Raw genomic sequence first — 26,946 nt, 5'->3', positions numbered from 1 at the left:
TCTGCGTCTTTGTTTTGACGTCACCTGCATGGATAGACGGTATTTGGATTTTCAGCCAACTGAATGCGGCCGTGTGTTGGAGGGGATCGGTTAATCGCTTTATTTTTTGTATTTACAGACATTTTTATCGAGGTAGGCCCGTCATTTTGACACGTAAACATAAAGCCACGTAGGGTTGAGCGCGTTGTTTAGTCCAGCTGTCTCCATTAAAAGCGTTGGCAGCATCCAGCAGAGCAGGTTAGCTCGGTCCTGTCAGTCTCTGGTTCCTGTTCAATGACCTGCAGCATCGACTTAGGAAGTTTAGTGATAAGAAACGTTACTGATAAATTGTTATTTGTTATTCTTTTGACGTCGAAGTGATTAAAGTATAGTAACGGTCGCTGTTGTCGATCAAATTCAGTGTGTCATCGGATGTAATGCATGTTTAAGGTCAGAGAGTGCTGACATGTTGCATTTTTCTTTCGCTTTAGTTGGGTTTTTACGGTATGGACTTAGTTAATAACGTGGTAGTAACTCTGCGTTAAACAAAGCTGGATGTGTGGATACAGGAAGTGCAGTAAGCCGTGTGTCTCTCCTCCATACATCCACAGCCATGTCTCCATCAGTCGCCCTGCAGGAGATGATCCGAGCCATCCGGTCGGCCAGGACTCAGTGTGAGGAGCGGGGGGTCATCCAGAGGGAGTGTGCCGCCATCCGGGCCCAGTTCAGACAAACCGACAACGGCGGGCGTTCCCACAATCTGGCCAAGCTGCTCTACGTCCACATGTTGGGCTACCCAGCTCACTTTGGTCAGGTGAGGGGAGATTTGGCTAATTCCTGTCATGGGTTCAAGGGTTGGAATCCATCAAGGGTCTGGTTTCAGTTTTATACTTTCATTCACCAAGTCTCAACTCCTGCATGCTGGGCAGTAAGCCCTGTTGGTGTAGGTGAAATAAAAAAAAAGTACTTTTAATCCCCTGTGAAAGCACTCAATTCAATTCAGTTTATTCATATAGCGCCAATTTACAACACGTCATCTCAAGGCACTTTATAATTCAACCAGATCATACAGTCATATTGATTCATTTTTCTACCTCATTGACTCTGATGCAATCCCTCACACTAAGCATGCTTGTAGCGACAGTGGAGAGGAAAACTTCCCTTTTAACAGGAAGAAACCTCCAGCAGAACCTCCAGCCGAGGCCAACTGGGGTTCAAGGAGACAGAAGCAGAGATACAAAAAGCAGCTGTAAAAGGCGGCCCCGTCCAGGAAACATACAGCCAGGCAGACGAGCTCCAAGCCAGCTCCCATTTCAGAGGATGAAGAGAGCACATCCAGCCAGTCACAGTCAGAGAAACAGGACTACATTGGAAAAACAAGCTAATATCCAACATCTATAAACAAAGGTGTTGATGGCAGCAGCACAGCTGATATTTCTCTCCAGGATGGTGTCACAGCCAAACAGGAACAGATGAGGTGAAGCTACTATGAGAAAAAGCAGAGAGAGCATAAGGTTAGAGATTGAAGTAACAGATTCTGCAGAGTGGAAGAATAGATATATAATTAAGCAAAATGATGAAATAGGGGTCCCTATGTCCTCCGGAAGTATAAGCCTATAGCAGCATAACTTTAGAGATAGCTCCGGATAACCTGAGCCGCTCTTAACTATAAGCTTTATCAAAAAGGAACCTTTTAAGCGGAACTTTCCTTCTGTTGTGCAGGTTTTCACTACTTTGTTTTCATCTAACAAATAAAATCCTTAATAGAATTATGAAAAAGTGTTAAAAAGTTAGGAAAACCTTTCAGAAGAATCAGTATAAATTGGTAGGTCCATGTCTTTTTATAACCTTCAATAAACTGTTTTCTGACCAGTTTGAACTGTGAGGAAGTCCCTGAAGCAAAGCCTGTCAGAAACCAACAAATCTCGTGTTTGCAGCCCACTAACTCTCCCCTTTCCCCGCTCAGACTTCCAGGTCTGCTCAGAGCGGAGCAGAGACTTTGCCTCTGGGCTTCAGCAAGCGTCAGCATTTCAAGTCGTTCCACATATCACAGAGCTGTTGCTTTTCATTTGTAGATGGAGTGTGTTCGGATGATCGCCAGCCCGCGCTACAGCGAGAAGCGTGTAGGATACCTGGGAGCGATGATGCTCCTGGACGAGAAGCAGGATGCGAGCCTGCTCATCACAAACTCCATTAAGAAGTAAGGACAGTTGGTACTGACTATTTATATGACAATCTGGGTTTATGTAAAAGAAGTGAGCCTTAACAGCTTATAAATACAGCAAATGTTGACATTAGTGCAGCTTTGTTTCCTCTGTTTATTGCTAAATGTTGTAATTGTGTTTTTCATACTAGAAATGTAATCACAGGCAGTGCTGCCTTTTTATATATTTTTATTTTGGCCTTTTTATCGCACCTTAATGTTTCAGATATTTTTAAAAGTAATTTTCACATCAAAAGTAAGACAAGTAAATAAAATATGCAGTTTCAAGTAGGTATGCACGATATTGGGATTTTGGCCGATATCCGATATGCCGATATTTTAAAACTCATCTAGCCGATAACCGATATCGATACCGATGTTAAAGCTGGACAAAAATAAGTAGTCATTGAAAATAGCAGTTTTGTTTTCCGTTTCTGACACTTTGAAAAATAATATACTCAAATATATTTTCATATGCTGATATCAAATAGATTTTTAAAAACGTGGTATCGATCTATTTTACTTTCAAAATCTCGTGAAATTTCATTGTTCTGTTACAAACTCTCGTGATATTTTGCAAATTCTTATGAGATTTTGTTAGGAAAATAGATCGATACCGCGTCAATGTATCAACATATAAAAATATGGCAAAATTTTGTGATGATAACGATGACATATAGCAATATTTCATTAGTAAAAGAGATTGATATGGTGTTTTTAAATGGCAATATATCAGCATATGAAGATATTGTGATATTTTAATGTATCAATATTTTTTTCCTCGTCTTTAGAAGTTTTTAAGTCTGTAAAAAAGAAGTTTTTGAGGAAGAAGTAGTAGTATATATATATATTTTTTTTTAGACTTTAGAAACTCAGAAGCTGATCAAATATCGGGTTAAATATTGGTGGGGTGGCCGATGTCCGATATTCAGTTTTAAGGCCGATACAGGCCGATACCGATAGGGGGCCGATTATATCATGCATCCCTAGTTTCAAGCTTTCTAAGGAGTAGTCCTCCAAGAAATGACTGGAAAAAAAGAGTTAAATAGTTTTTGGGTTAAAAAAAAGCCTACTCTGGTACTGAATAACTGATCTGCTAACAACTACACATCAAAACTGATTTGATATTCTAAAAAAAAAAAGTAAAGTTGCAAAAAATATATATTCTTTTTTATGTAAATGCTTTTTAATAAGTGCAAATGCTGTTTTTTTCAAAGAATATTTCAAAAATAGCTCCCATCCACCCCTCGTATTCCTGGCTGTGGTGAGTGGGTCGCTTCTTCATCTCAAGTGGAATACTTAAAATATATTCCGATATATAATGTATTGTTTATTATAAAAGTGAAATCAATAGTCACTTCATTTTATGGCGTAAAGTTTAAAATGGGGTAAGTTATTTCATCATATTTTTATTCAGGTGAAAGTAATTAGTACAATGGAATAAAAATCCCCCTTAAAGCATTTTTCTAAGTTACTCAAATAAATGTAACTCAGTAAACATAACTAGCTACTAACATCATCTGCCCTTGGCAGTAATGACTTCCATCAAACAAAATTCAAGACATCATGGCGCCACATCATGGCGGCGGCCAAGAACAGCTCTCAACAATTTCACGGAATATGCCGTTCAAAACGTTACAAACCAGGCAGACTGCTAAATGCTGCATAAAATGGGATAAAAAAAAAAAATCGCTGAATGTTGGAACTTTAAATCATATACCAGTCTTATGTTTGCATTTTATCACTGCTGCACTTTAAAAATAGAAATGTCTTGTGAGCTCTACTGAACAAAATTTCATCATAATAATAATTTAATCTTTCAGTAATTTTTTTTTATTATCATCAATGGCCTCTTTATTGTAAAACTACAGTATCTCAATTGTAAATAAAGTCCTGACTTTGACTAGGTCCCTCCAAACAACCTCAGTTTTTATTTTCAGGAACCAAGTTGTTGGGTTCCTGGCTTATTTTGAACAAGAGGTTTAAAAAAGCAGCTTCAGACCAACGCACTACAAATAACATATTTGATGTTTTTGTTTCTAAAATGTTCACTTTGTAAAGGTTTCCCCATGCCTCACTGATTAACAGACTTCTTATTGTAAAACATTATTTTTCTGCCCGGCTGTAGCTAATGAGAGTAAACCCAAAAATGTGGTTGACAACAGTAAATGATTTAACAAGAGAGCTGCTTAGTTTGGCCGGTTTTTCTCTGTTATTTAAAACAACATTTGAATGAACTCTTCTTTTTTTTTTTTTAAGATTAATGTTTTTATGTTTGAAAATGTTTTTAAGAAAAATGACAGAGGGAAAAATAAATAACTTATTAGAAAAGTTTCATGATAAGACATGAGTATAGTAAAAATATGTTTTTATTTTGAAATAAGCTCAGTTCTGTCTTGTGATCCGTCTTTTTTGTTGTTTAGTGACTTGTCTCATAGCAACCAGTATGTGCAGTCTCTGGCTCTGTGCACACTGGCCTGCATGGGATCAGCAGAGATGTGCAGGGATCTGGCCCCAGAGATCGACAGGTTGCTGCGATCCTCCAACTCTTACATAAAGAAAAAGGTAAAAACACACATAGGTGTATGGTTTTATATCCAGTTTCCTTGGATGTGTGTTTATCTTTTTGTTGTTTTTTTTTGGGTGCTTCTATTGTGAATATTTAAAAGTGATCATTCCACATAGTTTGGTTCAGCAATGTTGGAAAAAACACTGCAATAATGAGGGAAACATGTTTGGTAGAGAGAGTGTTTTGTGTTTTACTTTGAACGATAGTTTAAAGGTAATTGGGGCTGAAGCAATTAATCAAATTAATCATGATTAATCGATTATTGAAATAATTTTCAACTAATTTAGTCAATTAATCGTTAAATTGAGTACAGAGACTGTTAAATATACCTTTAGCTGAAGGCAGCAATTGTAACAATATTGTACAAAATATATAAAAATGTTGCATCTAAGAAAAAAAAAAAAACGTTTTCCTCTGTCAATATGCTCTTTTTTAGTTTCACCTGGTTTAAGTTCATAAAAATGTCCTTAAATGAACCTTTGGCTATCAGATTATTAATCGATTCATCGAAAAAAATAATAAACAGATTGATCGATTTGCAAAATTATCGTTGGTTGCAGCCCTAGTGAAACATTTACTGCATTCTCTGTAAAAAAAAAAAAAAAAGCAAGTTAGCTATCTAATTCTTTCTTTCTTTCTTTCTTTCTTTCTTTCTTTCTTTCTTTCTTTCTTTCTTTCTTTCTTTCTTTCTTTCTTTCTTTCTTTCTTTCTTTCTTTCTACATTATGGAAAGGGTATATTGTAGGGCTGCAACTAACGATTATTTTGCAAATAAAGTAATTTGTCAATAATTTTTTAGATGAATCGATTAATAATCTGATAGCAAAAGTTTCCTTAAAGAAAGCTTTTTACTGAGTTAAACCCGGTGAAAGTAAAACTTTTCTACTTGAGGAGTTCTGGATAGAGCATATTGACATATATACTTAATACTTAATATTGATATCTTGAATGCAAAATTTTTATAAATTTATTTACAATTTTTATATAATTGTTGCTCTAAGTGGGTTGCTCTGTCACCTAAAGGTATTTTTTTTACAGTCTCTATACTCAATTTTATTATTAATTGATTACTAAATTAGTTGGTGATTATGTAAATAACCGATTAAGCCGATTAATTGTTTCAGCCCCAGTGTATTTGCAGAAGCTATAAGCTTATAATGCTACTGGTCTTTGCATGAAAAATGCAAATTCAGAACAATTGAAATGTATTATCTATCAGTCACTGCACTCTAAACAGTGCTCTGGGACATGAACAATGCACACATTTATCATGTGATGGGAATGTGTGATTTACTGATGGTTATTCTGTTGTTTTACTGCTCCTCTAGGCTGCTTTGTGCGCCGTTCACATTGTGAGGAAGGTCCGGGATCTGGGAGAGCTCTTTGTCCCCTCTGCTCGCTCCCTCCTCTCTGAGAAGAACCATGGTCAGTAGGTTTCATCACCGTCTCCTAATAGTTGCTCCAATCACCGTCATGTTTTATTGTTTTTTTTTTTATCTTTTGCCTGCAGGTGTGTTACATGGAGCTGTTGTGCTCATCACTGAGCTCTGTGGGCGGAGCCCAGAAACACTGGAGCGCTTCAGGAAGGTGAGAAGTTTCCTGATCTGATGGAGTAGTGTGGTTTATCCAATAGATTAGTATAGTTTATTTATTTCAGCATCAAATAATTCAGTGAAACACATGTTATAGATTATTTACTGGTGTTTTTTAAGCTTTTTTCCCTGGGGATTTATTTTGCTAACAGAGAAAAAAAAAACATTTCTAATACAGAAATGGGATTTTAAATGTCAATTCTGATTTTAAATTACAAACTGAGCCTCAACCTGATGGCTTGTATGTGTGCTGTGACATTAATGTGTATTCTGCTTTTCAGACGGTGCCAGATCTAGTCCAGATCATGAAAGGCCTGGTGATTTCAGGTTATTCCCCGGATCACGATGTTGCAGGTGTCAGCGATCCATTCCTACAGGTCAGTCTTTTATTTTCAGATTTATACTTTTTAATGGAAGCTTGCACTGCAAAAAAGGTGTCAAGACAGATAAAAACACTAAATCTGAGAGAAAGGGTACCCACAACAAGTGTCCGTGCAGCAAGGGGATTTTATTTGACCTTTCAAAACCCACCGACCCGTTTTAAAGCGTTTACAAATAATAACTCTGGTAAAATGTTTACCAATATAAACATGTTAGACATCGTTGGAAAGCTTAAATTCTCCACCAGTTAATTGCATGGACATAGCGAGCACCAAAGCACAATTAACACAGATATAGCAGCATGTCAAAATGTAAACATGACAAAGCAGCCACAACAAGCAAGCATGTCTTTATTACTGCTTTTCAAAAAAGACTTATGATTTTCGAGAATAAAAAACAACAACTTTGAGTCATGTTTGAACTGATGCAGCTTGGGTGTTTTACTCACCCAATTTTTATGTATATATTCAGAAACTAGAAGGTGTTAGCTTTCAAATAAGGTATCACACATGTAAATTGGGCTTACAGTTCCTCAGTTATTTGCTTTTCCATTTGAGTATGCAAAATAGGTGAATTTCCCAGAAATTAGGTGGATATTAAGAGGTTAAGGATGTTTGTTGAATTACTATTCAAAGTTGGAGAATTGCAAAAAATTCACTCTTAAAACAAGCTTGTTTATCTGTCTCTTATAAATCTAAGTTATTGTATTTTTATCTTTTTGTAGAAAAAAAGATTTTCAGGCCAGTTATCCGTTTTAATGTCACCGCATATTATATGAAAATAGCATTGAAAATAAGCATAAACCCAGCTTGGCGTCTGTCATGCTTTATAAATCTCTTGTCAACATTTGAAGGTTAAATGTTTGAGCAAACCTCTTCATAACCCCCTAACCTTTTCACATTTCATCATTTCAATCCCAAACTTCAGTCGGATTTAATGGGTTTTATGTGACTGGATCTTTCTGCATGGGGTCTGCATGTGCCCATAGCTGCCTGCATTGTTTTTCGCCCCCCAATAAACCCCATGGATGCAACAGTGAACCACTGGTTTTCTGAAGTTGTATAATCTGACCCTGCTCTGATCTGCTGGTGCACAGAAGCCTCCTAACAAATCTCTAAGGCAGGGGTGGGCAGCTCCTGTCCTGCAGGGCCTGTATTCTGGAACTTTTAGACATGTCCTTGACTTAACACACCTGATTTGAGTAAATAGATAATTAATAGGACTCTGGATAAACTGATTGCACACTGGGGAGGTAATTACACCATTTGATTCAGGTGTGTTGGACCAATGAGGAATCTAAATGTTGCAGGAAACCGGCCCTTAAGGACTGGAGTTGCCCACTCCTGCTCTAAGGGCTTGATGGAACAGCCAGATTTAACTTAATAAATTAAACATGGTTTCACATTGAGATGACTCCTACGGCACTTGGTGGCACAATATTTTATTTAGGGGTATCAGAATAAAAGGGGTTGACTATTTCCTTTTCTTTTCACAACTATGCACAACTTTTCAATAGCTACATGAATACAGGTTAACTGCCTCTCCGTTTGGTCACCTCTGAGTCAGTGTTCCTGCTCTCCCATCTCTTCGCTCAGGTACGCATCCTGAGGTTGCTGAGAATCCTCGGTCGGAACAACGAAGCAGCGAGTGACGCCATGAATGACCTCCTAGCTCAGGTTTAGTTTTTCTTTATGTTTCCAACCAAGCACCATCACTGAAATCATGAGAGATATTTTGTTTTGGACGTTTTCCTCGTCTGTTTCAGACTGAATTGTTTCTGTTTTCTATTGCTAAATGTATTTTATTTTATTATTATTATTTCCAAAATTTCAGTCATTTTTTCTTAAAATAGGAGCATTTTTTTCTTGAATTGAGGAGGTAAGTGAGAAACTTTGCCAATGGAACAAGACAATTTACATTTAAAATAAGAAAAAAACAATTTAATTGTCTTATTTCGAGTGTATATTATCTAATTACCTTATTTTAAGAATAAAAATCTCCATTCCATTGGCAAATCATCTTATCAGCCTACTCAAATTAAAGATAAATCATCTTAATTTAAGACATTTTGACTAGATCGTTTTTGCAGTGTGTCACAGCTAGCTGAGTGATGTGTGATTTGTGTCTAATAGGTAGCGACCAACACAGACAGCACCAAGACTGTGGGTAACGCCGTGCTCTACGAGACTGTTCTCACCGTTTTAGACATCAAGTCAGAGAGCGGCCTCAGAGTGAGACGCGCTCACCTTTTCACTCTATTATTACATCAGGAATGATTTACTTAATGACCTGCCGCTCATGTGCTTCCCTTTGCTCCTCTATAGGTTTTAGCGGTCAACATCCTGGGAAGATTTCTACTGAATAACGACAGGAATATTCGGTCAGTTAACTCCTCTCACCACTGATTTTCTCTGATCTCACTGGATCCATTTGCATTCTGTTTCAAAAGTTCATGCTGACTCTTCTCCTCCCCAACAGGCTGTTATCATCTAAATTGAATAAATACTTCCCTTTTGAGCACATGCTTAAGATCCACAGTAGCTCTTAGATTACATGTGGTCACCGTGTATCAGCTCCTAGAGGCTTTGTTAGTGTTTTCCACATAAGCCTTGTGGTAGAACAGGTCAGTCTAGTTTGCTCCTGCAGAACCACTGATTGTCTCTGTGATTGGATGACAGGGATGGGATTGTTTTATTCCCCTGTTAAACCAGCCTCACTGGATGGTATCTTTCCAAACTTGATTACTCATTGCGATGTTAGAACTGCTATAAGTAATGTCACTGCCGTAGAGCTCAGGTTTCATCAGAGCCTGCTTTAAAATGTAATGTTCGACTTGCCACATTTATGCATATGCAGATACATCGCCATGACATCTCTTCAGAAGATCGTCGGGACGGACCATAATGCAGTTCAGCGGCACCGTGGGACTATAGTCGACTGCTTGAAGGACCAGGATGCCTCAGTTAAGCGGTAAGCTTTAACTCCTTTGTGATTTGGGTGGATAAGACTTAGACTTAGACAGATTTTAATTTGTCATTTTGTACACACAAGTGTATCCTAAAAGAAATAAAAGAAAAAAAGAAAAGGATAAGCTGTTAAAGCAGATCTTGCATCTTGCGTCAGTCTGAGATGTAGATATGGGATTTTTATGGGCAATAAATCCATGTTTAGTTGTTTTGATCATCCAGTTTGATTATATGCATGAAGAAATCTGGCTTTACCACAGTCTAATCTCTAATAATGTACAAGGTATGTGTTAGATCAGATTTAGCATAACTAGGTTATACCTTGTCGACAGGATAGGAAATAATGCAGTTTTAAATAAATTATCTCTAAGGTTTAATTTCTGGTCAAACTTTCTGATACTGTTTTATGTAAAATTTAATCTTTAGCTCAGGCTGGAATGTCACAGATCATTTGTTTTGCTCATGATACAAAAAATAATGAAAGCTGTACATCTGAAAGATGCCCATGCATCACTGCTGGGGAATTTATGCACATGCTACTCAAATGTAAATGTGTACTTCGAGTTGCATTTCTTCAGCATATTTAAAACTAAAGATGAACAGGATGCTTTATAACATAAAAACAAGCAGCCGAGGAAGTTAAATATACAGCAAGAAGGAAAACAGATTAATAAGATGCAGTTTGACTAAATAAAGGAGATAATCACAGAGAAAACATCTGTAAACAAGATTTTTTTAAATGTCACAATTATAATCCCCCTGCAGAAGCTGTTTATGCATATTGTTTTTTTTTTTTGTCATTTTGTGGGGGCAAAAGTTTCTCTGGAAAGACAGAAATTCTCTTTAGATGGAAAAGTCTTATTAATCAAGTATTAATCATGTTTATGGTTTTTTTTTTTATTGAATATGAAATTGGTCAACAGAAATGTCTTTCAGTACAACCATCAGTAAAGTCAGGCACAGGCCGCCTGTGATTTTGCCGCTCTGCTCGATATAATTAAGCTTCTTATTTTGGTACCGTATTTTCGCGACTATAAGGCGCATATAAACGTCTTTTTTTCCCCTCAAAATGTGCGGCGCGCCCTATTGTGCGTTGCGCCCTATTTGTGTTGTTATTGCGGATGTTGTTGAGACCGCCATGAGAACGTTAAAGGGGGAAGTGTGGGCGTGGATTTGAAAGATATTTAAGAGAAAGACTTTGCCTAAAGCAGTGGTTCTCAAACTTTTTCTGTCATTCCCCACTTTGGACAAGGGGGAATTTTCAAGCCCCGCCTGTCCCCATCGCCCCAACACAATGCTAATGAAATATGAAACAATCTTAAAATGTTCCAATTTTATTGAAGTAACAAGTAGTATCTAAATACAAACTATCTACATCAAATAACAGCAAGCTCAAAAATAAAGAAAATAAAAATGCAGCTGTGTCAAAATTTGTATCAAGCTCAAAGATAGAAAAAATTAAACTGCCACTCTGCAATCTGTTAATAAAAGAAAAGAAGTGAAATCCATCTGGCAAGACAGGTCTATTTATCCCTGCATTAGTGGCTGCAATGAGCCTGTTTTGCATTGCACAGTTTCTCAAAACGGGGTTGCAGGCTTGATACTGCCACTCTCAAGTCATGCTTTGTTTTCAGTGAAGCAACAGCTGAAAAGCCCATCTCACAGAGATATGATGTGGCAAAGGGAAGAAGAATGCACACAGCTCTCTGCCCGATGAGTGGATACTCCCTCTCCACTCCAAACCAGAAACATGAACATGTGGCTGTGTGAATCAAACGCCGTTATTCATTTAAGATAAAATATTTCAAATTCAGTTATTTATGATCAACCTACACCGTCAATCCCGGCGCATGTGCGCTTTATTTGCAGTCTGGACGCTGAGGGTAAACATGCTGTGTCCCTTACTGCAGCGCTGAGAGGGACTCCTGCGATAGCGGGGGAGAACGGGGTTGGGAGGGAGGAGGCGCCCCACGGCAGCACCTGCCGCTGGAGGACAAGAAAAGGAACAATACGTGCTTTCCCGTAAGTACGACGGAGTATAAGGGCCACACATGAAGAGAAAAAATATTTTTGCCATGTCGACATTAAACTCAACATTTCGAGAATAAAGTTGAAATGTCATGTTGAGTTTAATCTCGCCCTGTCGACTTTAAACTCGCCATTTCGAGAATAAAGTTCAAATGTCATGTTGAGTTTAATCTCGACGTGTCGACAATAAAGTTTAAATTAGTTCAAGAGAGCCAACCGCTGCACAGGTTACATGCACAGAATCCTATACAGTTGCAGCACGTCAAAGACTACCTTCACTCTTAAAACGCAGACTGCAGCTGTGGAGCGCGGTTGCTCTTTTCTCCAAACTTTGGAATGTCGAGATTAAAGTCGCCACGATATATCAACTTTATTCTCGAAATGGCGAGTTTAAAGTCGACAAGTCGAGATTAAACTCAACATGACATTTCAACTTTATTCTCAAAATGTTGAGTTTAATGTCGACATGTCGACTTTAAAGTCGACATGTCGAGTTTAATCTCGTCATGGCAAAAATGTTTTTTCTCTTCATGTGTGGCCCTAATACTCCGTCGTACGTAAGAGTCTCCAAAAGTCGCTAGATTTGTCGCTACTCGCTTTTTTGAAAAAGAGTCGCTGGAGGGGTCTGAAATATAGCGACAAAGTCGCTGAGTTGGCAACACTGGGGCGCGAAAGTTTATTCCGTTACAAATAATATGCCGACGTCACGTCAGTCATTATTTTGGCACTTCAGTTCCAGGTGAAATTTTTCTCATATCTAATGTTCTTTTAATTAGACTGCATGTAGGCTAGTAATGATTACTTTGTGGGTTTGATTGGTCTAAAAAGCGGCAACATACAGCTATAAGGACAGTTTGCTCTCACAAGTTCTACATTTATAGTCACACAACACACACACACACACCGGAACTTGGCGCGCCCCACCTGTCACGTCTCAATTCCCCACCAGTGGGTCGCGCCACACACTTTGAGAACCGCGGGCCTAAAGAGACTTTTCCAGCTGGAGTCGTTATTAAGGCAAATGAAAAGGGCTGGATGGATGAGGAGATGATGAAAGAGTGGCTGAGGCAGGTGTATGTAAGGTGGTTTTTTCCACTCATCACCATCGCTGTTAATCTGTGACTCCATGCGTGCCCATCTCACAGCCGATGTGAAAAAAAAGGTGAAACAAATGAACGCTGTGCTCGCTGTTATCCCGGGAGGTCTGACAAAGGAACTTCAACCGCTCGACATCGGTGTGAAGCGGCCGTTCAAAGTAAGGCTGCGAGCGGCGTGGAAGCGATGGATGACCAACGGAGACCACAGTTTCACGAAAAGTGGGAGGCAGCGCCGGGCAAGTTTCGCCACAGTTTGCGGATGGATTGTAGACAAACGTGTCTGCTGGCTCTGTTGTTCGAGCTTTCACAAAAGCCGGCATTATTTCTGAGGAGCCGCGCTGCACAGAAATTGACTCTGACAGCGAAGAAGGGGAAATTGGCATGTCTGATTTAGCGCAGCTGTTTAATTCAGAAACAGAGGATAATGACTTTGATGGGTTTGGTGAATACTTTGTAATAAATACATATATAAAGCACAGTCATACTCAGTTTTGCTCCCACTATATTTTTAAATACGCAGTAGAGGTATTTAAACATAGTAGAGGACATGTACCGGTAAATAACACCTGCGCCCTATAGTCCGGTGCGCCTTATGTGTGTGTTAAATACAGTAATGGCACACATAACTGAGACTGCGCCTTTTAGTACGGTGCGCCTTATGGTCGTGAAAATATGGTACCTGTTTTGTCATTGCCATCCATTTTCATTTGTATTTTATTGTTTCTTTTTTTTTTTTTTTTCAGGGAAGAGGGGAACAACATACATTAAGAACAAAACTATGTACATACAATGAGTTTGTCACATACATATTCATACAATAGGAAACTTTTTACATTCTGGTAGTATAAAGGCTGTTAGGCCACTTGGCTGGAGCAAAAAAATACAGTTTTTTTTATTGTTAACGGGAAAGGTTGTGCATTAGTACCCAAAGTTTTTATTTTATTTTAATCAGCCTTCATTGAATGAACATATAAACCTTCAAAGTGTCCCTCAATCATCACATTAAGAGATGAACCTCAGAAATGAATATTTAAAGATGTTTCTTTTAATGTCAGTGAGGGCTGGATTAATTAGCACCTTTGATCCTCCGCTCCCATCCATGTAGGCGGGCTTTGGAGCTATCCTTGGCTTTGGTGTCAGCCTCCAACATCCGTTCTATGATGAAGGAACTGCTCATCTTCCTCTCCTCCTGCCCTCCAGATCTCAGGGCTCAAGCTGCCAGCGGCATATTTAACGCCGCCGAAAGGTAGGCGGCCATTTTCAAAGAATCTTTGGTAGATTCCAGTTCGTCTATAAAATAAGCTCTGTAATGACTCATTTATTGCTGCCATATTGAACGTATGCCAGCACAGATACTTTACATCATACATGCAGATAAATTAAACATGTTTTTAGGGGTGGGGTTTGGAGCAAAAGTGGGCCGGTTATTGTGCTTTACAGTTTACTGATCCCAACGGCTCGCTCAGTGACAGTACTGTCAGACAGACTCTGTGACAGTGAAAGCCTTCTGTGTCTTTACTGCACAGCACTTATTAACGCATCAACAAAGCAGAGACAGATTCAGTGCTTGTCTCGCCACTGCTCAGCCTGCTGTGTGTGTTTCTGTCAGGTATGCACCCTCCAAACGTTGGCACATTGACACCATCCTGCATGTTCTCACCACGGTAAGTGCACACCTACCCTGCTGCCTCTCATCAAGTTTCCTCCTTCTAGTTCTGTTGGAGGACTGGATGTAGTAACACTTACAGAGCCTTGTTGTCTAACCACTACAAACTTCAGTGAATCAGTAGGATTTTACAGGACGTATCAAAAGCTCTGCTGGTCCCTCAGGCTCAGCCTTTTTCCATGCATTTATCTGCATTCTCTAGTCCTGCAGAAGAGAGGTACTCACACAGCATGATGCCCCCACTCCTGTGTTCCACTATGATTGTTACATATTCTGGGGACAGGCATAGCCTTTTGAGTCATATTTCTTTTTTTTTTCTTCATATTTTTATATTTTTTTCTCTATATCAGTTGTAACTAAGGGTCATTTGCAAGATTTCTTTTGAACCTTTCTTATGAAGGGAATATTATTGACAATATGTCTGGAAGAAGGATGTCTGATGAATGCTGGACCAGCCTCTAAGCTAAAACGATCCAGCGCATTTTCTGTTTGAACGGATTTGTGTAATTTCTACCCATACAGGCAGGGGGCGATGTCAGAGATGAAACTGTGCCTAACCTGATTCAGCTCATCACCAACACCTCAGAGCTGCACTGTTACACCGTCCACAAGCTCTACCGGGCGCTGCTCACCGACATCTCTCAGGTCTGTAGGTCAGATTATATTATTCCAGCTTAACTTTAGGTCTGAGTCCTAAACTGTTAGATGGAAACAGATTGGTGTTTGAAAAGCAGTGAGGTGTGCTGCCATGTGTGGATCGGCAGAGTTGATCAGCTTCTAACACGATAACTGTCTGTGAAATTTGGGAGGATTTTTGCTTCAAGCTGTTTTCCTTCTGTGGTTCCTATAAAATTCTTATAAGAACATTTGTGTGCACAGCAACCTCTGGTGCAGGTGGCCTGCTGGTGTATAGGAGAGTATGGAGACCTGCTGCTGAAAGGAGAGTGTCAGGAGACAGAAGCTGTGCAGGTAAAGTATTGCAGATGATGGAATCATGATATCACCAGACGTAAATCTTTAATCAGAAAAACGCTAATTGCTGTCATAGAAACAATGTTTATTTTTCCAATTATCCATAGATTAAAATGTGATTAACTTCCAAAGAATTAAAAGGAAAACAATATTGAAATATCCTTTTTTTATTTGCTTTAAAACTTAACTAAAATTATATGTTTTGTAATATGTTACAGAACAGTTCTTATTAAGTTGTTTCTTATTTGCCTCTTCCTCAGGCCACAGAGGATGACGTCCTGGATGCTTTAGAGATAGTTTTACAGTCACACATGTCCACTCCTACGACCCGCGGCTTCGCGCTCACCGCCACCATGAAACTGAGCACACGCATCACAGATAATGTGGAGTAAGACAACAACCTTTTTTTGTCACTAGCGTTGCAGAGTGCAGCAGAATCATACGGAGTCCACCATCAGCCCAGATTAACTCAACATCTGCCTAAACAATAGCTCTGCTCTTTCTCCCCCATGACTGCCGCTGTCCTCCTGCAGCCGCATCCGAAGCATCGTCAGCATCTACGGCAGCTGCATAGATGTGGAGCTCCAGCAGAGGGCGGTTGAATACAACGCACTCTTCAAAAAATACGACCACATGAGGTAGGATGGGAGCAGAGGTGGGTAAAAGTAACCAAACATTTTGCACTAAGTAGGAGTGAAAAAGTATTCATCCAAGAAATGACTCATGTAATAGTAAAAAATAATCTGTAAAGACGGCTAGTCAAGTATTTAATGCTGCTTTCATATTTAAATGATAAACTCATCCAGTTATGTCAAAGTCTGGTATTTCAAGCTATTCAATAAATATACCGTAATTTTCGTACTATTAGCTGCACCTGAATATATAAGCCGCATAAGCTAAATTGCATGATTTGTACATATACAAGCCGCACCGGACTATAAGACACAGGTTTTTTTATGTTTAACACAAACTGTCTTACGCTCGCAATGTCCATCTTTCTCGCTGTCGTTCCGTCTCGTACCACTCGCGGTAGAAGTCTGCTTCCGGAGGACCTCCGCATTCCCGTGCGCGTGGCTGCCGTACTTGTGTGTTGAAGTAAATGTGATGTCAACATGGTGGATGGTAAAATCCATAGATTTAGGTATTACCCTAGTGGCCGTTAGCTGTAAAAGTCTATAGATAAGCCGCATTGTTATATAAGCCGCAAGGTCGAAAAATGGGGAAAAGGTTGCGGCTTATAGTCCGAAAATTACGGTAAGTAAATAGATAATGATTCCAAAGTCACAAATTTATTGCAGAAAAAAAACATGGTTTCAAATCTTTACAATACTGCATATATGTCAGGAAGGCATAGGCAACTTTAACTAATGGGCTGTAGATTGAGCAGAAATGTTACTCATGTAACTTCATACGATTATTGCTTTAGTAAAAGTAAAAAATACAGTAAAGTAAAACTAAAAAAACATTTTTTTTCTAAGAATTACTTTAGTAAATGTAACTAGCTACTGCCCACCTCTGTCTGGGAGAGATAAGCATCATGTTTTTCTTTCTTATGTATTTGTTATGTTGAACAACTAGCTTACTTTACCTCACATGAGGTTTTCTAAGGTTTGGACTTTATTCTGGCTTTTTAAGCCTTCTGGATAAATATGACATTTATTTTATATCTATTCAATCACTGCTTTTTTTTTGCCGATTATGAATATTCTAATTATAAATAATAATAAAAGTTTAATCACTGTTGAAAAATTGTCGATTCATGGTTTATTTTTGCATTTTTAATTGAAGTACACAGTAAGGTACAAAAAAAACCCTAAACAATGTTTCAAAAAAGTAAAAAAAAAAGAAGAAAAAAAATGCCCGTAATGACTCTGCCCAACTAAACCTGAGTTCAACTCAACCCTAATTCTGACAACGTCTTCAAACTTGGAAGCAAAGTCCAGTTGATTTTTTTGTATTTTTTACTTTTTTGAAACCGCTATGAGCTGGATAACTGAGAATCTTCGCCAGCGTACCCCAAACCAATGGAAATATGAGTCAGAAAAATTAGGGAATTCTGACCTGAAATAATGTGCAGCAAGCAGGCTACACATTATTTCTTCTAAATGTTCATTCAAGATATTTGGGCCGATTTCTGCCCTGAGTTTCCCCCTTCAATAGGGTCAGATTATTGATGAGAAAACTAGGGCCGCTCTGATCCTAAATCAGAGAAATTTAACATGTTTTTAATGACCCAGTATGATAGCGTATACCCACGCTGTCTGTGGTTCCTCTATTCCTCTAAAGGAGGGTGATCCTGCACCTTTTAGATGTGTCTTTTCTTCCACACATTAAAATTGAATCAAATTGCTTCATTAACTCCTCAGTGTGCAGTCGGGCTCTCCAGAGACCTGCTGATGACCTGATTATTTGACTTAATTCATCAGTTTTGATCTGTTACTAAAATAGTATTAACTTGAAAAAATATTCAAGACCAAGAGTTATGTGCTTATTGATTTTCGCTGTAATCAATCACAGAAGCTACACTTAAAACAAAGCGTGCATTCCTGTTTGTTTGGACCAAATAAAAGAGAAATGACCTCCAGCATGTCGACTCCCAGCCTACGCTGTCTCCACTCCTATACCCTGTGTCTTTTTCTTTTGATACAGCTCTGCATGTTGTTAATTTTAAGATTTTGTACCACATTTAAATTTTGTATTGAATGTAAATAACTTTTCCATTTACAGGCACAAAACTGTACTAAATGCAGCATTATTTTACTAATAAAAAGGTGAGCAGCTAATTATCTGTTTAACTGAGAATTAAACTGAAAAGACAACATTCCTTTGACTTAAAATGTTCCTTTTTAAAGAGCAAAGATGAAAAAAAAAACTTATCTCACTATTGCACTTCTTTTGTAACCTCTTAAGAAGTTTGAATTATAGAAGAAATTTAATTGGATTATTTAGTGATTTCAATACATGACTTTTGTTTATCTTGAGATACTCAGCAGACTTTGCTTTACCTTTTATATAGAACAAAATACAGAGGGATGGATTAGTAGTTTGGGTGGCTACTAGAAATCAGCAAGGCTATCCAGCAAATATCTCTGGTTTTTTAACTTGGGAAATGCTACTTCAATTGTGTTTAATTAAGTCTTCAATGTTTCACTTCTACAATTTACTGATTAACCATAAATACTATGTTGTTAAATTTGACTGAGTTTTAATGCTTTTTTCCCCACAGAGCAGCTGTGCTGGAGAGAATGCCTGTGATCCAGAAAAACTCTCTGGGTCAGACCAACGGGGAAGTTAGCGAGGAAACCATTAAGGAGACGCAACCTGGCAAAGTCAAACAGGAAGAGGCGGCTCAGCCACAGCAACCAGCTGGCCAAGTATTAGACGTTTAGACTTCTTCCTAATTTTATTTGTTCTGTTACGGTTTTTTATTTTGATTGTCAACAGGAGGTTTTATAATAGAGCGGTCAGGCTATGTTTTGATCATTTAATGTTGCTTCAAAAAAGAAAAATAGAAAACAAACAAACAAAATATGGGCTATTGGATTTTTGCTTTTTTTTTTAAAACAAAGTTTAAGTAAAAATGCAAAGGTTTAACTTTTCCTGTATCAAAAACAGGTGATTGAATTTTTGAAAACAATTAAACTTTCATTTTGCATTTCAGATACAAGAAATAAAATAAAATAAAAATGAATCTAAAACAGAAACCAAAGTAAAACCCCCTTCAAATTAGTTGGAAAGTTTTGCTTATCCCTTTTCGACAGAAAAATAAAAAAGCTTTGTATTTTAATTTCACTTTCTGTATTTCAACGTTGTTTCGTTTTCTGATATGTGTTTCTATAAGAAAGCCAAATGAGCAAAAGATTTACAGACGCAGAGAAAACATGCAAAAAATTTTATTATTCTGTTTTAAATTCTCTCATCAGTATAAAATGTTTTCAGCTCCATAAAAAAAAAAAGAAAAAAAAAAAGAGTTTCTTTTGTTTGGACGTAGATTCTGTTATTTATGTTCCTCCTCCAACTGTACCGTCCGGCTGGTTTTGATCTATTTTTACTGAGGACACATCAGATATGTATTTTCTTAGCTCTATGCTCTTTATTGTGTTTTATTGCCAGGTGGTTGACCTCTTGGACTTGCTGGGTGGTTCTCAGGAGCCTTTGGCGCCCAGCTCGTTGATAAGTATCACATCATCAGCTCAGCCCATCACTGCCACCGGCAGTGCTGGAGGGGACCTCCTGGATTTGTTGGGTGGATTGGAGCCCACTCCTCTGACACCAGGTCAGTCCTTCGGATGCAGACTGTCGTCCCTTTTAGACAAAACCTATTTGACTGTTTCTCAGAATGGATGTAATTCTTAAATATAAACCTATGTCTGCTTGTAGCATGTTTTGAATGCTCTCTGCTCTCCTCAGCTCCCGGTAAGACAGTGTATGAGAAAAATGGTGTGACTCTGACCATAAGCTGTGAGCAGCAGTCAGACTCCGGCCTGACGGTCATGCTCACCGCCTCCAACTCCACTGACTCAGACATCAGCAGCTTCACCCTTCAAGCTGCAGTACCCAAGGTCTGTAAGAAACATTTTCCTGCGCTAACCCCCCCACTGCTAAACGCACAATAGAGTGAGAGACATTACTAGATGGAAAGTAGGTTTTAAGTTATTGGAAAGAAACGTCTTAGTAAGATGATCAACAACGCTGGTGGGAGACAGGGTAAAATCATTCATGAGACAATGATTTCATGAAATAATGTTTAAAAAGGATTATGATATAAAATACTGGCTTTTTTATTTAGGTTTTTGTTTTATCTCTCTAAAAAATAACAACTACCAAAAAGACTTATGAAGGCAAAACAACCTTGTTTTATTTATTAGTGGACATTCTCCCCTCAATATCTAGAACTACACCATTTGCTTGGAATAAGTTTAGTGAGACGCATCCTTCTATGTGTCTGTGGCTGAGGAGAGGTTTCTCCGGCTGTTTGATGGGTTTAGGGCTGAAGCGAATCATCGGAATAATCATTAAGCTACAGTCCTTTTACACTCCTGTTGGTGGGGGGGCCTTCAGGGCCCATCATTTTCTTGTTGGTATACAGTAGAATCAAACTAAACAGCATGATTACTGCAAAGCTTCCCCTTCACAGTGTTCTTTTCTTTCCTCCAGAGTGTGCAGCTACAAATGAAGGCCCCCAGCAGAGACTCTCTTCCTGCGAAGGGTGCAGCTAAACTGACCCAGCTGGTGGTCCTCAACAACCCGAACAAGGTGGGTTCATAGAATAGAAAAGCTATCAGCAATATATGTTGGAAAACCTGTATTACTTTTATCAGAGTGAAAATGCTGCTTTTTGTCCTGTTGTTTAGAGAAAAGGGTTGTTTTAATCTGTTCATACTGTATCTCTGTTGGTCATTTCGCATAATGCAGTACTCGCCATGGACAGATGTGATTGGAGCCGGCATTCCCAGGCCAGTTATACTTGCAGATAACCGAAGAGATAAACATGACACCATTAGACATCTAGAACTCAGGGGTAATCAGATGTCATCCTCTGATGTCTGGGCTGATTTCTCTTTAATTTCCCCACCATGTCACTACATGAAGCAGTTTGTTGTTAAGTAATCCATGTACAGACGAGCTTCCATTTAACTTAAATTGTTTCGATCAGTACCTTATAAGGCTAAAACATTATCTTGTTGACTTGGAATTCAATATTAAGCTCCTAATTGACTAAAACAGGAGTGGTCAGATTTTATAGCTGAGCTGAGGTAGGATGCGGTGAACTGCCCCAGTGCTCTTTAGGAACCATGTAGCTGTTTACTGTGATCAGAGATGAAGAATTAATGTGTAATAAATTGTTGCTGATGTTTCAGGTAAATCTAAAGATGAGGATACGTGTCTCCTACAGCAGCCTTGGCTCGGTCGTCCAGGATACAGTTCAGGTGGATTCCTTCCCAGGAATCAGTGCTGCTGGACTCTGAAAGGAAGCGTCTGTCTGAGTCTAGTTAGGTGTTTTTTGTTTTTGTTTTCTATATCTGATAATACGGAATCCACGGACTTACTAAAGGAGTTGGGTTTTGTTTGTTTTTTACACCTGACAGGTAAAGAAAACAGGTTTGCTGATTTTATATGAAAGGGTGGGGCATTTAAAATGAAATGATCACTATGTTTGCAGGGAGTTTTTTTTTTACCTCAGTGTTAGTCACTTTGAAGAAAATAAATTAAGCAAAAAAGAAGGACAAGCTAAAAATGGTGAGAGAGAGGGGAAATATTTTGAAAGTAAGTTAAATATTTGTTGAAAAACTTGTATAAAAAAAAACTAAAGAAAAGTGACATTAAAACAAAATTAAAATGCTGAGAATGAAGTTCAGAAAGCTAATTTTAAAAACAGGAGTAATTAAAAATGAGACGCTGAGGTTGTAATCATTAAACCTCAGGTAGAAAGGCCCAGGTTGGTTCTGATTAGTGTAAATGAGGTTCTGACAGAACACAGGAGTATCCACATCTATTCCTTTTCCTTTAACATGTTTCCTCGTTACTCTTAACATGCAGTTTTTTAAATTAAGCATTAATTAAACAAGATTTATACAACAAAGACACTACCTGATTATTTTCAGTGTAAAATAAAACTTACGACCGAAGTTCTTATGTCGATCTGAACATTTTTTAACCCTTTATATATTTCAGCTCATATCAAACAAAAAACATAATTGCTTTCCTTTTTACATTTTAGTCATAAATATCTGGCTAAAAAAACGAATCTTGTTGTTTATCAAGTGATTGAGGTCTAGAACTTGTTTTAATATTTAGTACTTATGTCTGTAGTTGTTTTTGATGCATCTGGTTCTGAAATACCAATATTTTTTTAAGTTATAAAATTAAAAACAATTCAGGTTTTATCTAGCTGGAATTTAAAGGTATAGTGGAGGATTTTCACAATTTTCTAAAAGACCTGCCCTCTCTACCTTTAAAAAAAAAATGCACATGCACAACTCTGTACCTGCTCTCGAGAGGGAACGCCTATTGCATGTGCGAGAGCGTGCATGAGCCCATTTCTCCTCGTGCACGCTCTGTTTAAAAGTTGCTGCTTGCATCACTCATACAAGCTTACTTTCCAAACAGAAGATTTGCAATTTTTCCACTGTCAGACTCACCACCAGTAAGTGAAAATTAAAGGTACACTATGCAACCGGTGTTGATTTTCCAGTGAGGCTCCCTCCAGAGGGCGAAAGTAAAAGTGCACTGTCGTAAATATGCTCAGCTGTTCTCCTGGTTTCTCCGTCAAGCCAGGCGCGGTTGTTTTGAGCTTAGCAGCGAATGACTAACGCTGCGTTCACACTGGACGTAGCTGGCGCGACAGAAGCAGCGAGTTTACATGCAAAGTCAATGGTTGACGCGCGTCAAGGCGCAGCAAAAGGTCCCGCGGCGCGTTTTGAGCACCAGGCGCAGCACGTCTGAGCAGCTGAAGCAGCGCGTTGGCTGCGTTTAACGCAGGGAGAGAGACACAGCGCTGATGATCTCTCCTCTTAAAGGAATAGTACACCCAAAACATGATTAGCCTTCATTTTCTACTCACCTCCATGCTGAACAACACTCTGGAGTACTTTTTTGATATCTCAAATGCATCTGGAGATCTGGGAGGCTTCTTGCTGTCTGCTGACATTCAAATAATGGAGGTCCATGGCGCCCGAGACAGAAAGGTCCATAAAAGTCCACAAAAACGTGTCAATATTCCTCCATACTGCTCGTCCAATGTAATCCAAGTGTCCTGAGTGGGTAGCATCCAGAATTTACTCGAAACGAAGTCATTTAGAATGTTTTTAGAGCATAAACAGTAGTGTATAGGATTTCCTAATAGCGCCCCCATGCGCGCTCACGATTCTACGGAAGCCGGCAGACCAAACCAGCGCATTCAGCTCGGCAAAGAACTCATGCTCTTCCTCAACACTGAAGTCCTCAGACATTTTTCTTTCGTTGTTTCTTTCTTTGCACAGGTAAACAGCACATTTCTTCTTCTACGCTTGCATTATCGGCAGACCAGACGCTGAATGCGCACTTTCTTCCGGTTTGGTCTGCCGGCTTCCGTAGAATCGTGAGCGCGCATGGGGGCGCTATTAGGAAATCCTATACACTACTGTTTATGCTCTAAAAACATTCTAAATGACTTCGTTTCGAGTAAATTCTGGATGCTACCCACTCAGGACACTTGGATTACATTGGACGAGCAGTATGGAGGAATATTGACACGTTTTTGTGGACTTTTATGGACCTTTCTGTCTCGGGCGCCATGGACCTCCATTATTTGAATGTCAGCAGACAGCAAGAAGCCTCCCAGATCTCCAGATGCATTTGAGATATCAAAAAAGTACTCCAGAGTGTTGTTCAGCATGGAGGTGAGTAGAAAATGAAGGCTAATCATGTTTTGGGTGTACTATTCCTTTAAACAGTTTATTGACGCCTAAATTAACTTAAAATGCAGAAATCTGCCGGCAGAATATGCAGTTTGGATTATTTAGATGAAAACCACCTACCAGCTGCCGCGGTGAACCGCTGCTGATGAAGGGATCCATACTGTCGGCGCCCCGCTGGTATGTGGGGGTCTGAGCGGCTCCGACAGAAAAAATATGGAAGGCAGGATAATAATCTGAATGAACTGACTGCACTGATTACGTTTTCAGGTGGATTTTCTCACTTAAACACATATTAAAACTACTTAAGACCCACCATTCGAGTCCAACCTTTATTGAAAAGCCGCTACTACATTCAGTGTTTCACTCCACTTATTTCTGGCTTTCTATGGCAACTTCTCTCTAAGTAAGGATATATGTATACATATTTGCTTTTTGCACTGTTTTGTAAGCAGACACTAATAGATAAGCCTTTAACCACTACTGAAGTTTTTATTTAATATATGAGCATACATTTAAACACAACCATATAAGTTGCCTTTACTTATCTCAGAGTTTGCCAGTAATCCAGGTTTTTCCTGACCATTCCCCCTGTGCCTTTTATCCTTCTTTTTTTCTTTTGTCTTTTAAACATCCTTCCTTCAGAGGCCAAGATTTAGTTTGACTCCTATACAAGCAACACCTCTCCTAGATGTTTTAAATGATCTATTGTTTACAGATGATTCAAACATTTATTTATGAAGACTATGTACAGTAAAAAGAAGAAATTTAGGCACATTGCTGCCTACCAGATGTATATTTTGGATAATAAATGTTGAAGCACAAGGAAGAGTCTTAACTGTATGGAAACTTCAACCACTTGGAGGATAAAGCGCTGCGAAAAACACGTCGAGCTTAAACCAGCGTGTCGATGTTAACTCAGTGATTCATTTCATGTTCTCTGCTTTTACAAAACATTCAGATCACACAACTCCGCTCCAAAGGGTGCGGATATTATCGATTGTCTTTGAATATTCTGTCTATTGCTGTTTTCTAATAAAGGAAATTCTCAGGAGTGACTTATTCTGTTGTCTGGTGGTCATTTTATTCAGAGAGGGGCAACATTAGAGCTCAACTTTCACCTTTAATCCCAAACAAAGTTCATACAGGCTTCAAACTGTGGTGCCACAACTATTCAAACCCAAGTAAAACAGTGTAGAATAACACAAAACAAATCTACATGTGTATTTGAGCGTCCATTTCTCATTTTTGACGTTTTAAATGTATTTTTTCTTGGTAGCAGTGGCCTAATTAGCTCTAACACTGTTATGAATGCCGTCATGTTGGCACTCAGCAGGCCTCAGGTCAGCAGCAACTCATAAGGATGGGGAGAGGTGTATGCAGCAGCTGTGGGTTTCTGATCCGCCTCTTAACGCCAACACAAGATGGAGCACCGATCCACCCTGGATCTTGTAGTCTGCAGCTGTCTTCTCATCGTTCCTAAAGACAGGAGGAGGAGGGAGGTCTGGTTTTAAAGAAGGACACACAGGGATTAATCTTAAAAAAAGTGAAATAACTCACATCTGTTTCCCGCTGTAGATGAGCCTCTGTTGCTGAGGAGGGATCCCTTCCTTTTCCTCAACCCTTTCCTTAATTCGCTCCACCTTGATGTCAAAGCACATAAAGACAACATTTTAGAGCAATGGAATCAAACTTTACTGAATAGTTAAAACTGTACTTCACTTTAAGAGGTTCACCTTGTCTGTGGGCTCGATGTCGATCTCTATTTCCTTTCCAGTTAGGGTCTAAACAGGAAAACATCAGCAGCATAAATGAGAATGAACCATCCCCAACAAACAGGCTTCTAGTTAAACAAAAAGCATTTGAAAGGGATTCAACCTAACATACAACATCACTGTGATTTTTAGCAGCTTATAAGAAAAGCTGGAATTATAATTGGATATAAAAACGTAGACAGAATTTAAGCAAGCAGCTTTTTATAATCAAAGGCTTAGTTAGCTGTTTTGTGACGATTGATAAAACGATATACATTAGTAAGTAACGTAGGTTTACTAATAAAACATTAAATGCTTTGAATATTGAGAAACCCACTGCCAGCTTTATAAAGCATACATAACGTACTCATATCATATCCCTTGAAAATTGGTAATAAACTATGATGAATCCATATAAAACATTTTGAAAGAAAAAAAATTGCCTTAAGAATAAACACGTAAACTTTTAACATATCTGTCGGCCGCCTATCACATAAACTGCGCCAGTTTAACATCTGGACCAATAAATATATATGTTTAACAGTTTGCAAGTGCCATATTAAACAGCTATATGATTAAATAACAGTCCTTAGCATAAACTTAAGTATTGTTTCATTCTCCTGAGCAGATGATTAAATAAAACCCCTGAGTATTGGACTGGACATATCCCCGAAGAATAATAAACCGGGAACAGTTAGCGAACATTAACGAAGTTAAGCCCCAATAACAAATTTCTTACCTTAACCTTGATCAGCATGTTGAAGAACAATTATATTTCTACTAGAAAGAGAATTAACTTCAAAACTGAACAAAACAATTGGCAAATAAACGCGTTGAAACCTGCTCGTCAAGCTAACTTTACTCTACTTCCTGTGTAGCAGACCAACACCGTAACCGTGTCGGGTTGTCGCCTAACCCCGGCACAATGGTTCCGCTACATTAAACCCTACCATAGACAGGCATACGTATGTATGTCACACTTTTAATATTATTATTATTAGTAGTAGTAGTATAATCGTTATTATTATTGTTATTTTAGTTAATAAAACATAGTTAATTAACTCAGTAATCTTTTTTCTCAATAAAGATCTAAACATCTAAGCTTCTTGAAGTTTTTCTATATTTTTACTTGATCAAAGTAAAACATACAATAAAAAAAAACATAATTATATACAATGTAAATATAGTATTTGGATATATATCACACCTAGTGATAACAGAAAAGTAGGGTTCATTGCAGAGTGTATCATTTGTTCAAAGCCATATTTAATAAGAAGAAGTTAACCTAAAAAAAAATGAAGCTTAAAATTGAATTAGTAAAAAATAAAAATAATAATAATAAAT

At 38.4% G+C, this 26,946-nt stretch overlaps 2 protein-coding genes across 2 annotated transcripts; one reads left to right on the top strand and one right to left on the bottom strand.

Annotated features, from left to right (window-relative positions):
- On the top strand, positions 1 to 21,816 carry ap1g2 (adaptor related protein complex 1 subunit gamma 2). Its single transcript, XM_038300549.1, has 22 exons — positions 1 to 132; positions 591 to 793; positions 2,055 to 2,179; positions 4,606 to 4,747; positions 6,079 to 6,175; positions 6,261 to 6,337; positions 6,624 to 6,719; positions 8,319 to 8,399; positions 8,856 to 8,954; positions 9,048 to 9,103; positions 9,580 to 9,693; positions 13,920 to 14,060; positions 14,424 to 14,478; positions 15,003 to 15,125; positions 15,360 to 15,449; positions 15,713 to 15,840; positions 15,986 to 16,090; positions 18,679 to 18,826; positions 19,566 to 19,728; positions 19,863 to 20,014; positions 20,610 to 20,708; positions 21,314 to 21,816. The coding sequence occupies exons 2-22, from the start codon at positions 593 to 595 to the stop codon at positions 21,419 to 21,421; spliced, it is 2,400 nt and encodes a 799-aa protein (XP_038156477.1). The 5' UTR covers positions 1 to 132; positions 591 to 592; the 3' UTR covers positions 21,422 to 21,816.
- Positions 21,817 to 24,907: 3,091 nt separating this feature from the next.
- Positions 24,908 to 26,503, bottom strand: nedd8l (NEDD8 ubiquitin like modifier, like). Its single transcript, XM_038300399.1, has 4 exons — positions 26,342 to 26,503; positions 25,585 to 25,632; positions 25,409 to 25,491; positions 24,908 to 25,327 (listed from the first exon to the last, which is right to left on the bottom strand). Exons 1-4 carry the CDS (start codon positions 26,357 to 26,359, stop codon positions 25,204 to 25,206), a joined length of 273 nt encoding a protein of 90 aa, XP_038156327.1. The 5' UTR covers positions 26,360 to 26,503; the 3' UTR covers positions 24,908 to 25,203.
- Between the last annotated feature and the right edge of the window lie 443 nt (positions 26,504 to 26,946).

This window comes from Cyprinodon tularosa, unplaced genomic scaffold, assembly GCF_016077235.1.
Source record: "Cyprinodon tularosa strain WSP-4 unplaced genomic scaffold, ASM1607723v1 ctg45, whole genome shotgun sequence".
Lineage (NCBI taxonomy): Eukaryota > Metazoa > Chordata > Actinopteri > Cyprinodontiformes > Cyprinodontidae > Cyprinodon > Cyprinodon tularosa.
Note: the sequence above shows the minus strand (reverse complement) of the source record. Positions and strands in the feature narration are given on the sequence as shown.